General features: G+C 39.3%; 1 protein-coding gene across 6 annotated transcripts in view; it reads left to right on the top strand.

Annotated features, from left to right (window-relative positions):
- GTF3C3 (general transcription factor IIIC subunit 3) overlaps positions 1 to 14,776 on the top strand; it is a 113,561-nt gene that overhangs the window by 2,718 nt on the left and 96,067 nt on the right. For 3 of the 6 annotated variants that reach the window (XM_030486098.1, XM_030486097.1, XM_030486096.1), the window contains exons 3-17: positions 1,329 to 1,528; positions 1,949 to 2,072; positions 2,618 to 2,809; positions 3,086 to 3,251; positions 4,175 to 4,322; positions 6,050 to 6,122; positions 7,090 to 7,179; positions 8,256 to 8,359; positions 9,485 to 9,656; positions 10,116 to 10,318; positions 10,934 to 11,035; positions 12,082 to 12,217; positions 12,854 to 13,091; positions 13,457 to 13,647; positions 14,294 to 14,418. In XM_030486098.1, coding sequence (XP_030341958.1) covers positions 1,329 to 1,528; positions 1,949 to 2,072; positions 2,618 to 2,809; positions 3,086 to 3,251; positions 4,175 to 4,322; positions 6,050 to 6,122; positions 7,090 to 7,179; positions 8,256 to 8,359; positions 9,485 to 9,656; positions 10,116 to 10,318; positions 10,934 to 11,035; positions 12,082 to 12,217; positions 12,854 to 13,091; positions 13,457 to 13,647; positions 14,294 to 14,418 — 2,264 coding nt within the window. The remainder of the gene's footprint in view (positions 1 to 1,328; positions 1,529 to 1,948; positions 2,073 to 2,617; positions 2,810 to 3,085; positions 3,252 to 4,174; positions 4,323 to 6,049; positions 6,123 to 7,089; positions 7,180 to 8,255; positions 8,360 to 9,484; positions 9,657 to 10,115; positions 10,319 to 10,933; positions 11,036 to 12,081; positions 12,218 to 12,853; positions 13,092 to 13,456; positions 13,648 to 14,293; positions 14,419 to 14,776) is intronic. The other 3 variants (XM_030486100.1, XM_030486101.2, XM_030486099.2) reach the window with 3 other exon arrangements.

The following is a 14,776-nucleotide window of genomic DNA, read 5'->3' as shown; positions in this document are numbered from 1 at the left end:
AGGTATCTGTGATTCCTTACTGACCCTTTCCTTTTGCTGATGTCTCTGAAATACTTCCAGGGTGCTTTTTCCTGCTACTTGTGTTTTCATGCCTGTTACCTTTACCTAAGGAAAAACATATCCTGATAGATTTGTGTGATAGCGGTACTTCTGCTCTTACACAGAAGACAGAATACAGACAGAGAACACAGAAATCTCAAGAGCAGTCAGAATGAAAGAAGCATTGATATTGTTTGTTGCTATTTAGAATCAGACTTACGATATTCAGAATAAAACTGTTTGTTAGAAAGGGTAATTGTTAAAATCACTTGTGTGTACATGAATCTTCAGAGGTAGTCTGCTACAATCTTCAGATGGTTCTTGCAGCAAAGGAGACCGAAATAGAAAGAAAATTAAATTAATAATTAGGGTTTTTTCAGATGGGGGGAAGAAGAGTCTTGATTTTTAGATGCTTAATGTCCGGGTCAGAATAAAAATAACCAAATACATCCAAGTCAGAAAAAAAACCAACCCCAAAACCACCATAAACTCAGGTATAGTGCCCAGTTCCCTCTTGTATCTAGGCAATACACGATAGCTTTATTTTTGCATTCCCAACTTGATAACTGTGGTTACTCTTTAATCAGGTCTTTAGATGCCCAATCCCCCAGCTGAAACCTTCGAACACTACATATTTTGATATTTTGCATATATGCAGACTTGTGGGAGGTTGTAACCCTGGGTTAATTTAATAATGAAAAATTGAAAGTTAAAAATGTGAAAATAGCATCATATTCTTGTTTGGTTTAAAGAATTTTGTTAATTCTTTTCCTGGAGAAATGAATAATCTGCATTGTGCATTTACACACATTAAAAGGTACTGTCATGGATAGAATGGTTACAAAGTCTTGTTTTAAATTACTTCTAAAAATGGGTTGCTGCATTATTTAGTATAATTGTCTGCTCACTTAGCCTCTTCAGCTGGAAAGCTTTATTCCATGTATGCAGTTCAGTGCTTGGAAATTGCTTAATTTGCTTCTCTTGTATGGATTGAGAAAAATGTTGAATAAACCGTTGGTTTGTGCTGTGTGTTCTTCCATGCTTTTGTTTCAAATATCCAAGAAATGTTAGAGGCTGGGGTATACTAAGCATTGGTGATGAATAACTCAGAGTTTTAAAACCAAAGAGGTTGTTAATAGTTTTTCTGCATTTCTGCAGGTCTTTTTCTTATGGAAATGCTGTTTCAAGTGGGCTACTAATTATGAAGAATTCTGTTTTCTCTGCACTTGTCCTGATAAGCAGTGTGTACTCTTGATTATATCATAAATCTTTTTTGCTCCTTTCTCAAGCAGGTGAAACTTCAGATGGCGTCAGCAAATCTGTGCATCGGGTCTTTGCGTCCATGATTGGGGAAAATGAAGAGGAGGAGGAGGACGAAGAGGAAGAGGAAGAAGAAGAAGAGGAAGAAGAAACTACTGAGCAACCCACAGCTGGAGATGTTTTTGTGTTAGAGATGGTACTTAATCGAGAGACCAAGAAAATGATGAAAGCAAGTATTTAAACTTTCATTAAACTTCCCTGTATCTCCTGACTTGAAGCATAGTGCATAAATGCCAATTTGTGTCATTTTAGCTACTTGCTAAGAAACTTGCCAGAACAGAGTTCCATGTGGGATACTTCTGCTTATGTCGGTGTCACCTGTATTTGTTTTTTAAAGCATTAATCTAGATTACTGTTTGAAAACTTTCAAAAAATAATGAAGTGAGTTTTTCTAGTGTGTGGATTGTGTTTGTATCAGCTACTGGAGTTACTCTGTCAGGTATGAAAATTAGCAAGTATTTTGGTCAGTCATTTTAATATTGCTAATACTTAAACAACTTGTTATTAGATTGTGTGTGTGTGTGTGACCAGCTCTTGAATGTGGGTACGACTGAATCTTTGGTAGAAATAATATCTCTTTTCCATTTAGGAGAAAAGACCTCGCAGCAAACTTCCTCGTGCCTTGAGGGGTCTGATGGGAGAGGCCAACATCAGGTTTGCTCGAGGAGAACGTGAGGAAGCTATTCTAATGTGTATGGAAATCATTCGACAAGGTACATTAGAATGGTGAAATTCTTTGGCCTTAAGGATGGGGTGAAATTGCCATGTGCATCAGGACAATGCAGTGTGGCTTTACTGGTGATGGCAATACTCAATACAAGGAAGTCACTGTATATGTAGTTTAGAATTAAGAATATGTAGTGCATTTCCTTTATTGTTTTGCCTATAAAAAGAAAGTCGCACCATAATTCTGCAGAGGCCTGGGCCTTTGCTTAGCTTTACACAGTTTGCTTTTATTGTCTTTGTAGAACTGAGGTATAAACATCAGCATGACTTCTACAACGTAGAATAAAGCTATAAGTGGTTGTTGTTAGATTCAGGCTGTTTAATAATTATAAAACTATTATTATCAATGAAGCATTAATAATTGTAAAAAAATAATTGGAAGACTTGTCTGCAGGTTTTTTATGAATTTAAACAGAGAAATGTTGATGTTTCATATAATTCTGATGTCTGTGGTTTGCAGAAAGGCAAGTTACTTGTTTTCCAGGTGGTTTTAAACCAATAGCTCTTAATCATTCTTTTTGTCTCTTCACAGCTCCTCTTGCTCATGAGCCATTTTCCACTCTTGCCATGATCTATGAAGACCAGGGTGATATGGAGAAGTCATTACAGTTTGAACTGATTGCAGCTCACTTAAATCCGAGTGATACTGAGGAATGGGTCAGACTAGCAGAAATGTCACTGGAACAGGACAATATTAAACAGGCCATTTTTTGCTACACAAAAGGTAGTGTAGCCACCATTTTAATAATTTAAAATAAATGTTAGGTAATAATGGAAATAATTCTGTTTTCTTCTGCTTTCTAATTTAGTTTCCTGCAGTTTGCTAAGATTCTGATACGTCTGATGGGACTTTGGTATAAGATTCATGAATGCTTAATATGTCTTTTTCTTACAAAAACCTTGTGAGTGTCTGTTAACATTCATCTAGTCACAGAAATGAAGGTGAAATCCATTGTTGCCTTTTTCCTAAACCAGGCTGCTAATATGCTTTTTCTTGTAGCTCTGAAATACGACCCAACCAACGTGCGTTACCTGTGGGAGAGATCAAGCCTGTATGAACAGTTGGGAGAACATAAGATGGCTATGGATGGCTACAGGCGGATTCTGAATCTCCTGTCTCCCACTGATGGAGAGCGCTTTATGCAGTTGGCTAGAGACATGGCAAAGTAAGTTGGATTGAAAAATACTGTGATTTGGTTTTCCAGAGTTTCTCAAAAGCTGGTATTAATAAGCTCTGCAGCTGATTCAAGCTGGATATGTGGCTGAAATCAAGGAATGCAGGTGGGTTTTTTGGGGGTGCCCCCCTCCCACAAGCATGCGCCCCCTCGAACTATGATGATGTTTCCAAAGCCTGACTTGTACAGGATCAACACATTATGTTAGAAGTGTTGCATTCCCTTAGAGTAAGAGAATAAAATGCAAATACTGATTACTAAAAAAATGCCAATAGTATGCACTTATATACAAATGCAGTACATTTTTAGACTATATAATATCACTAGAGCCATGGAAACTTACTGCCTGCAAATCTGAATGAAACAAAGTATTCAATGTAAATAAAAGCTACCTGCAACAGAATATGTGTAATTTGTGATTTGTTTCTGGAGCAAAGAGAAATCTGCCTCCTCTCATTTTCTGCTAATGAGAGCAGATCAAGTCATAGAAGCTTGTCTGAGACAGACAGGGCTTGTGGTTAAAGCGTGTAGCTCTCTTATCATAGTTTTTAGTGAGTTGTTTAACTACTTGATATCTCAGCTTTCTTGTGCAGAACTTGTAGAAAGCTCTCACTAGCCTGTTTCATAGCAGTTTAAGTCTTTTGATCTTTGTGGTTGTGAAATGCACCACAACAATGCAAGAATGAGTATTGTACCAATATTATTATTGAAGTTCTTTCTGAAACCAGATTAATGTGATACATTATTAATACCTCGATCGAGGTGGGGGCTATTGTGGTCAAAACTGCTCTGATATCCTAACATATAGGGGAGATAAAAATGGTAATTATTTGGAATACATAAAAGATGTAAACAGTTGTAAGAAAAGAACACACCCTTTCTCATTGTCTTTGTATCTCATATCTGTTTTATAGGAGCTATTACGAAGCCAATGATGTGACTTCTGCTATTGACATAATAGAAGAAGCTTTTAGTAAACACCAGAGCCTTGTCTCCATGGAAGATGTTAACATTGCAGCTGAACTATATATTTCTTCCAAACAGTATGACAAAGCATTGGCGGTATGGAGAGTTAAATGCATTTTTGTATCATGGTCAGCACTTCTTTCCAGTCAGGAAAGACAGTTTATATTCCTGTAGTGCTTACGTATGGTCACGTTTCTGTAGTGATAGAGCTGATCAGGTACAGATTTCTTCCTATTAGTTCTGTAGTAATAAGCATTGACTTTAACAGCTTGATTTAGCAAGTTGGGGGCTTATAGACTTGCTGTTCCAGGTTTAAAATTTTGGGATCCTTTCTTCTACTTCTCTACAGTTGCCATAATCTTAGTAGCCAGAGAAGACCTACAAGGTGGTTTTGTGAGTACTACCAGCAAAGGGCATTCTGTAGGTTGAAGGTTAAAAGGGTGACAGTGAATGGCTAATGGTTCAAGTGCAGACCATCATGCTTTATTTGGCATACTTGTGTTACGAGTAATAATTTCCGCATTAAGCATGAATCATACATTCCAGAAAGATAATACATCTTGACTCGAAGGCATCAGGAATTGGAGAAGATCCTTATCTCTTCCTAATTTTTTCTAGTAGGTTTTGAGCCTCACTTCTGAGGCATGTTTCGGAGTTGATTTGGTCTGGCTTTGAGAGGAAAGACTTTAGTATCTGGCCATTGTATGCTTTCCAAGATAGATCGAAGAGACACTATTAATTGGGACTTTCTCCTTGTGAATGTTCTTATTTGCTGATATTAAACTACCTCTTTTTTTTTATTCCTCCTTCAGATTTTATTTAGCTCACTGTCAGTGCAAAGCATCATAAGCCTGCAAACAATTCCTCTGACCCTTCTCTTTATGTCTTCCCATTATAAAAATCAGTCAATTCTATGTACACAGTATTTAGCTGCCAGATTTGTGAATACAGTACTCAGTCATAGAACTGTTCTGTTTCTTCTTGATGGTTCTCCTTGGGTCCATTCCTGTAATGGTGTTTCTTGTTCCTGGGTAGCTAAAACTGTATTTGAACTGGTAAACTGAGCCTTTAAAAAATAACTGTCTCAGTACAATCATCTGGTATGTTCCTCTGAGGGTCATGTACTCTGTGTTTATCACTGTTGTTCTGGCAACAGTAATAACTTAAATACTTACTTTTCAATTCATGAACAAAATACCAAGCTGCATTGGGTCTTAGACCAGCAGTTCTTAACACGTGTGCATTTCCCTCCTCGCAGATCCCCAATGGCAAGTGAATATCTTGAATTGTCTGTCTTTGGTATTTATTTTTCAAAGGAGTTCTGTTGGATTACACTGGTTTTATTGAGGTCATGATGTGTATGATCAGGGCTCTTGTAAAATGTCTGTATGTAGCTGTGAATTTTACTTACTTTTTTCTTTAACTGACAGAAACCAGATGGTTTCCTTGCAGTGTATTATGCTGAGGAATCCTTGGAGCTCTTTGGAAAGATGTGTGCAGAGCTTAGCTGTTTAGCTGGTGCTTTGCTTTCTTTTCCATCTTCTGAAAGGCATTAAAAGAAGCTATAAAGGTTAAAAACTTTTCTAGTTGTGATGAAAGTAACTGTTGTATTTGCTAAAGAGGTGCTGACTGGATCATCTAAGCAGTCCAAAAATAGTGGGCAGAGACATAAGGTGATCAAACTAGTCAACTAACCTCACGTGAAAGGAATGCAGCTTTTCTTCTGTTAATTGTTGTGATGTCTAAAGCAACGGCCATGCAGGCTGGTTACTTCTTATATCCTTTAAATCTTTAAAATGATCCAAGTTACTCGTCTGTTTTAGGTTATTACAGATTTTGCAGGAATTGTACTTGAAAAGAAAGTAGCAGAAAAAAGTCCAACTGCGGAGAAAAAAGGTAAGTAGTTAACAAGCAGTTAGGATGATCCTGCTGCTCATTTGACATCTTTCTTTCCATTACCTTTTCAACTCCTGGGTATATTTTGATGCATGTTGACAGGCTTTTCTCTTTTCAGTGCTTTTAATGAGTTATGCGGCATGACCTTGGCTTTCTGTAAGGAGTTATTCTGATGTCCAGTTAGCCCTGCTGACTCATTAAGGACAAGGACCGTTCTCCAGGCAACTGGAGGCCTTTTAAAGTTCTAAGCATTCCTCTGAGTGTTCACATTAGACCAGTTATTTCTGCCAGCTAAATAGCTTCTGAAAAAAAGATAGATACGCTTAGTGGCATCTATAATTACGAATATCAACCTTTGACCTGAGACTAACATTCTTTATAAAGCCTACTTCTGTTATTAAACATCTCGGTGTTTTGGTATATACAAGTCTAGGGTTATTAGCTTATAGTTGAACAAAGTAGGTTGTCTTTGAGAAACCTGCTTTGCGGAAGTCATTGCTCAAGACTGAAAATGTAGAATGATCACAGCATCCTAACTCCACAAGCAGACAATCTATTCTGTGATTAAACTGGTTGGTTGTTTCAGCAATCCGGTACAAAGCCAACTTGTGTTGGCTTTTTGCTTTAATGGACCAAGTAAAAGTACAGTTCATTGATGAACAACTGCCCTGATAGAGACTTTTAACAGATAATTTATAAGAAGCAAATCTATAATGAGTCTAGGAATTATAACACAATGTTGCCAAGTTATCTGGGGTTAACAACGTAAGAAAAGAGCTTGGTTCCCCACTCTGAGGGTTTGTATCTTTTTTGACTGCTTCCTGCTCTGCTGTCCAAAAAACCACTCCCAACAACCAAAAAACAATGAAGTCCACTTTTCAGAGTAAGCTACCAATCAATTATGGATTCAAAAGCAATTAACTTGGCTTTGCTGGTGCTACTGGGGTAATCTGCTAATCTTTTTCAGAAGGTACAGGGCCAGTGGCAGAAACTGAGGAAAGCCAGGAGGCAGCACCTGATGACCAAAGTAGTCCAGTTGCTGAATCCAGTGCTGCAGGTAAATAATTGAATTTTTTAATTTTGTGCAAGTCTATGAACTAATCATATGGGAACCAGCTCAGGAACCAGTTTGCAACCATATAAAAATTGGGAAAGATATCTAGCAGAGAAATAGGGCTTCATCCGGAAAAGGTTTCTTGTGTACTGTCTTCCTTACTCAGAACTTACTTCTAACCCAGGCAGCCACCAAAGCCAAAAGTGTTCTCCCAGGCTTACCCACTTCCACAAGAAAATTCTTTATTTGTAAGAATTTATCAGTAGGTGGATAGTTACGCTCATGCTGGAAATTGAGATGTTCAGAGAATGATGAGTTAATCTGCAGGTTGTGATCTGCAGTAAGAGGATGTGGATGTAGGAGGTAGCACGTAAGCCTTATGTTGGAAATCCCAGGTTTCTGTCGTTGTAGCAATCACCCTTTGAATGTCTGGTGTAAGAATTAAGGTGAAAGAGAATTTAAACAGGGTAGTTAAGGAGGGGGCATGGCTGCATATGAGGGAAATATGACAATGGAGTTTTACTGCGTGACCATTAATTTGCTAGCATTGTCATGGGTAACTGCTTTGTCTCATGTTTGCATTCTGTCTGTGTGTGGTGTAAAGTTCTGTAGTTAACTGTGCTCAACAATAAATATAGCCAGATCCCTGGTACATGGGACTTGGCTTAATAAGAACCTTACCACAGGGAATGTCCTTCAAAAAGCAGGGAGAAGAAGGCACAGGTGTTAAAGGAGTTGCTAAAGGAAATTGCTCAAGGAAAGCTTTATGAAGCAAGCACATCTTAAGAGGGCAAAGGCCCTAGACACATCCTATGGGATCCTGCTGTCAAAATCAATGCAGACTGCCAGCACTTGATACTTACTATGAAATTATTGGGATCAGAGACAGTAAGAAGAAGTTGTTCCATCTATCAAGAAAGTTAGAAAAGGGAGAGGCCAGGCCTATGCCAACATTTGCTAGAGTCAATGAGAATGTATTTTCTTCAGTGGAGCTGAACATGGCTTGGAGGGGATGTGGAGCTTGTTAAGTGCTTGTTAAAGCCCACGGGTTCAGAAGGAAATTCTTTTTCTCTTCACAGCTGTGGAGAAGGTCAGCTGCTGCATACCTGAGGGCGTACCCATAGACATCACGGTCAAGCTGATGGTGTGCTTAGTTCACTTGAACATACTAGAGCCACTCAGCGTAAGTAGAAACCAACTCAGAAGTTGGAGGATAGTCTAATAAATTACCAAAGCAAGTAATTTTTCTTGTCTTCATATGCGGAGATTCTTTTTGCTTCCCTCCCACTCCAAGAGAGACTTAACAAACTTGTAATAGCAGAAATACTATTTTTGTCCTTATAAATTATGCCTCCAGTGGCATAAAGCACAGTAAGTCACAGCCCATGTACTGTTACAGGCCCAAGATCATATTGCTTCTTGACCACTAAGGAACACAGCTTTGTTTTAAAGCCCTACTACATCTGAAGACTGTTCTCTCATGAAGAGCACTCCCCACTGGTGGGTGATTTTACCCACTGGATCTGAAATGTCTAGAATAGAAAAACGTGACTTTAGGTATTCTGAAATTCAGATCTTTTCACTTTTAAACTAGCATAGAATCATAGAATGGTTTGGGTTGGAAAGGACCTTAAGATCATCTAGTTCCAACCCCCCTGCCATGGGCAGCGACGCCTCACACTAAACCATGTCACCCAAGGCTCTGTCCAACCTGGCCTTGAACACTGCGAGGGATGGACCATTTACCACTTTTTTGGGCAACCTGTTCCAGTGCCTCACCACCCTCGCAGTAAAGAGCTTCTTCCTTACATCTAACCTGAACTTCCCCTGTCTAGTTGGATCTTGGGATTGAGCTGGTGGGCTGCTGCGAGGCGAGCCACTGCCTGTCCCAGCCCCTGCCTCTCAGTACCCCCTCGATGCTCTTTGCTGGGTGTCCCATTGGGCCCGAAGCATGTACTGTGAGAAAATTAGAGTGTTTAAAGCAGGCTGGCTGCTGGCATACTGCAGCTAGGAACAATGGAATAGGACTCTGGTTCTATTTTGTTAGTTTTCGGAAATGGGGCCATGATCATGAGGGACAGGCGGGGGCATTCATATTGTGCTGCTAGAGGTGAAATTCTTGGACCGGTGCAAGACAGCCTAGAGTGAAAGCATTTGCCAACACTTAAATAAAGGAAGTGTAGTTCAGCATGCAAATACAATAAAAATCATAGCATAAACCCATAAGCTTCCAATAATCATAACTTAAAGAAATGTTCTCGTTGGTTATTTGTGCGTTTAGTGTTTTGTGTGGTTTGGTTCTTTTAAGCCTCTTTTGACCACTCTGGTGGAACAAAATCCGGAAGAAATGGGTGACTTGTATTTGGACGTCGCAGAGGCATTTCTGGATGTTGGAGAATACAACTCAGCACTGCCCCTCTTGAGTTCCCTTGTCTGCTCAGAACGATACAACTTGGCTGTTGTCTGGCTTCGGCATGCAGGTGAGAAGAAGTAGGACTGCTGAACACGTGGTACTGAGAGATAATACCATGTTGAACGCTTCCAGGGACCTTTGTTTAAGGTCACAGGAGTTTTAGATTCACATGTTGAATGATAATTGGTATTTGCAGAACTGTATTTGGAGCTCATTATGACAGTCCTGTCATGGGGCGTTTTCTTGTTCTTCATATAGATTGAAATTTACTTCAGCTAAAAGTACTTCATTCTCATGTAAGTAAGAATATGCTGTAAACAGCATTTATTCTGCCTTCCATCCTGTATCAAGTAATGAGATCTTAAGAGAAACTGTGGATGCAGCAGTACACATTTCTAAATATTTTCACTTCACTAATACATGTTTTGGGTGGTTTTAACTGAAAAAAGTACCTGCAAATTATGTTAAACATTTTGCAAGCCTTTTCTGCCATGGAAGTCTATTGTGGTGTTCATGATATTTCTAGAGTGCTTGAAGGCTTTAGGACACATGGAGCGTGCTGCAGAGAGCTATGCCAAAGTTGTTGACCTTGCTCCACTGCATCTGGATGCAAGAATCTCACTTTCAACACTTCAGCAGCAGCTCGGCCGACCTGAAAAAGCTCTGGAGGCTCTGGAACCAATGTATGATCCAGATACATTGGCTCAGGATGCTAATGCCGCCCAGCAGGTACGTGAAGTGTTCTTCCAGTTTAGAGTATGTGATCCTGCTGAACTATGGTAGTGGTCAAAGATGTCACCTATATAGGGCCAAGGATTGAGAATTGCTATCTACAGCATGGTGAGCCTTCAGAGCACAGCAAATGATTCACTACAGAGTATTGGGGATGAGTCCTCATGGCTCTTTTTCCCTGACCATTTCGTTGGTATTTCCCCTGTCCCACCTGATTACTTCTGTGTGATGTACAAGCTCTTGGGCACTGAGAACCAGTCTTGATACCAATCACTTTGTTTTGAGGTGATAAGCAGTTGGTACATATGAACTACATGGATCGGCCTTTATTGACTGTAACTGATGACATAGTGAAGGTTCTATATCCCTTCTCTAGCAGCACCTTCACTATAGGTAAGAATCATGCCAAATTCCTCTGAAATTTGAGACTTCGAAGCGGTAACTACTGCAGGGCAGTTTAGGGAGATCTTACCTGCTGCTGCTGCAAAGGTTGTTACAGCTTCCTGTAAGCTTTTTACAATCCTGGTAGTACTATATCGAGTCAAAATTGTTTGTTTTATAAACTCTCTCTGTGCAAGCGGTTGAATAATAGCAATATTCAATATTATCTAGGAATTAAAGCTACTCCTCCATCGTTCGACGCTGTTGTATTCTCAAGGCAAAATGTATGGTTACATAGACACTTTACTTACAATGCTGGCAATGCTGTTGAAGGTAAGCCAATTTTTCCAGCTGCACGTTAAGAAATTGGACTGCTATGAGTTGACAAGGAACAAACAAACTCAGAAGGAAAGCTGGTGGGTTTTATACACAAATGGTTTCATAATTTTGTTAGATAATAAATCATTGAATGGTTTAGGTTGGAAGGGACCTTAAAACTCGTCTAGTTCCAGCCCTGGGCAGGGACACCTTCCACTAGGCCAGGTTGCTCAAAGCCCCAACGAGCCTGGCCTTGAACGCTGCCAGGGATGGGGCAGCCACAACTTATCTTGCAGGGAGCCTGTAATACTGGTGTTCCTGCCTGTAGTGGTCAGAAGAGAGGACCACTGGTGTGTGTAATTCCTACTACAGTGACTTTAACTCCCTGTTCCTCAGTGGATGTAGAACACAGTGAATACTAAAGCTGTTTCTTACCTTTTTAGCAATCAGCACAGTACTTTCCTGAAGCGTTGATACAGGCTTTTATTTCAACAATTTTCTTTTTACTTTCTTAATTACTTGATATGTATTTTCTTGTGATAAACAAATTTGTCTTTGGTCATTTTAGCCATTAAATACAGTGGTGGCCATTTTGTATTTATTGGGGTTTGTTTGTTTATCAATAGGGAGGGAAGGAAGTATTTAGACCTCAATTTTATCTGTCTGGTCAGAGCCATTACTGTTGTATTACACTAGTTGAGTAGCTGACTATCCACATATTGCTGAAAGTGATACAGAAAGGCATTGTTCTTGTTATGCTTCTATGCAGACAGTTTGATTTCAATCTATACAGGGATGTTCCAATCCCAGGAGCAGTCTTTCAAGTCATTTAAAGAGTTTGTATCTTTCTTTTGCATAGCCTGGTTTGCACTGGAGCATGAGACAATGCAGACATAATACTCTTGGGAATGTTCTCTCTCATGATATTGCTCTGTTGTGGGGTTTCTAAGTTGCAGGCTGTTTTTGCCTGCAACATGAGTAGGATGGATTGGCCATAAAGCTGCCTTTCTCATAAGATGTATTACTGTAATCCGAAATGCTGCCCTTAATTTTGTTTCTAGGTAGCAATGAGCAGAGCTCAGGTGTGTTTGATATCTAGTTCCAAGTCTGGAGAGAGACACCTCTATCTTATTAAGGTGTCAAGAGATAAAATTTCTGACAATGACGACCAAGAGACAGCAAATTGCGATGCAAAAGGTAATAAATGTTTATTTAAAACAAAAAGGTGAACTCCTCAGTCCTGAAAAATGCAATAGACATTGCTATTTTGCATGCTAAATCCACTCAGTTCATGTTAACGTCGCTTTATTTCTAGGCAAAGAAGGTAGCAAAAATGAAGATAATACGATTTAAGGGAACAATCTCTATTCAGAGAAGAATAATAACATTTCAGACTAAATCAGGTTGAGAAGGACCTCTAGAGGTTTTTATGGTCCAGTATTCTCCTCAGTGCAAGTATACATCCAAATCTAGAACACAACAGAAATACATGTTTTCAAAGTGGTGTGGGGTTTTTTACCTGTCCAAGGCTTGGTTGAGCCAGACTACACATTCTTAAACATCATTTGGTAGATTGGGAGGAATAACTTTAATGCATTCATGTAGTATGTTTACAGCTTGAACTCTGTGTATTTCCTGCTGTTTGTTCCCAAGTTTTGACTGCTTTTTTGCTGGCATTCTACAGACTGCACTTAAACTGGAAAGAGTAAATATTTTATCTTTATTTTACCTGTTAATGCTGAGATGTTTTTGAGAAGATCAGTTTAACATATTCACCTTTTTCTTAAGACTTTAGCACTCTTGGTTTAATTTTCCTCACTTGGATATTTTTAGCAATTTTTGCTGTTCTCACGAGTGTTCTGACAAAAGATGACTGGTGGAACCTCCTCCTGAAGGCTATATATGCCTTGTGTGACCTCTCCCGCTACAAGGAGGCAGAGCTTCTAGTGGATTCCTCCCTGGAATATTACTCCTTTTATGATGATAGACAAAAGCGCAAGGAGCTGGAATACTTTGGGCTCTCTGCTGCAATTCTGGACAAGAACTTCAGAAAAGCATACAACTATATCAGGTGGGTACAAAGAAGGTGGAGCAAACTCTTCTGGAATTGCCTCCGCTGAGGCTGTAGTCATACTGCTGAAAATATTGCTGAAGGAGGCTGGCCGATGCTGTTCAGCTTGTGCTAAAAGAGATAAGGTTATTGAAACTAAAGGAGATTTCTGACAGCTTCTGATTCCAAAAAATGCATCATGCAGCAGGGTGGGTGATTTGGACACAACCACTGCTTTTGTCTGTCTCTCTCAACTTTGCCTCAGTCTCTGATTTGCTCTTTGAGTGTCTCTGCTTTGTTATCTTCCCTGAATTGTTGAAGTTTTTATTGCAGATACAGCATTTGCTACATAGCATCTGTTAATTTCTTGTATTTTTATTCTCTAGAATCATGGTGATGGAAAATGTCAATAAACCTCAGCTGTGGAACATCTTCAATCAGGTTACTATGCAGTCTCAGGATGTCCGGCACCATCGCTTTTGTCTCCGCTTGATGCTGAAAAACCCTGATAACCATGCACTGTGTGTCCTGAATGGGCATAATGCGTTTGTGTCTGGCAGTTTCAAGCATGCTCTTGGTAATAGCATTAATGTTCTAATACTAACAAATATATCAAGTAAATGTTTTTTTTCTGAGAAAGATTTATTAAATTCCTTTTTTTCATATATCAGAAAATTATAGGTGGCTTTACAGTGTTAGACTGGTGCTTTAATATTCTGTACACAAAGCATCGCTAGGAGTTTTGATAATAAAAATTAAGCTGGCATGTTTCAGTTTCAGCACACATTGCAACTTGCAAAGATAACTGAAGTCTAATGATAATGATGAAGGGCAGAAACAGACCAATTTGAAGAGCGAATAAAGGTGGTTGGACATGTAAGCAGGCCTTTGAAGTAAACCTACTGCTTGCAGTGAAGCCCTTCACACATTTAAGATGCGTGGCCTCCAGGATATAAATCCCAGCAAGGACTATGTTTGCTTTCTGTGTTGGACTGTTTTCTGCTTACTTTTACATCACAGTCAGCATTCTTCCTTCAGAATCCAAGGAGTGCTGAAAATACAAATTTTTCTTTCATGTCTTTCCCTGTGTACTTTGCTGTAGGTATATTAAACTCTCTCTCTTCTTAGTTCACACTTCTAATGTGAAGATTTTCTTTCTTGCTCTTAAATTGCTCAGGAATGATTTTCACAACAAACATCTTGATTCAGTTCTTTGCTTTTAGGACAGTATGTGCAAGCCTTTCGTGCAAACCCGGATGAACCTCTGTACAGTCTTTGTATTGGGTTGACTTTCATCCACATGGCTTCTCAGAAGTATGTGTTGAAAAGGCATGCTCTTCTAGTACAGGTGAGTTATTGTGATGATTTTTACCTACAGTGTTTCCTCTCCTTGTATCTTGCAGACAGTTATGGCTACAACAACTCTGTTTAAGTAACTTTTCCTAATTAAAATCGTATTTCAAAAGAGGGAAGTGGTGAAACGTGAACACACGTGCTATATGAACATGCTTTTGAACTATAGTTACACCCATCTGAATCTCCTCTCCTCTTCGTTAAATGTAGCTTGTTCTACTGTGCGTATACAGTGATTACCCACACAGGCGTTGGCAGCTGCCAGCTGTTTGTGAAAATATTACTGATTTCAGTGTTGATGGATGTAGTTTGGATTGTCTTCCAAACTGTTCTTGCCCTGCCTTGCTCTGAAG

The sequence above is a fragment of the Strigops habroptila genome, chromosome 5 (assembly GCF_004027225.2).
Source record: "Strigops habroptila isolate Jane chromosome 5, bStrHab1.2.pri, whole genome shotgun sequence".
Taxonomy (NCBI): domain Eukaryota; kingdom Metazoa; phylum Chordata; class Aves; order Psittaciformes; family Psittacidae; genus Strigops; species Strigops habroptila.
The sequence above is the reverse complement of the archived record's forward strand: the minus strand, read 5'-3'. Positions and strand labels throughout refer to the sequence as shown.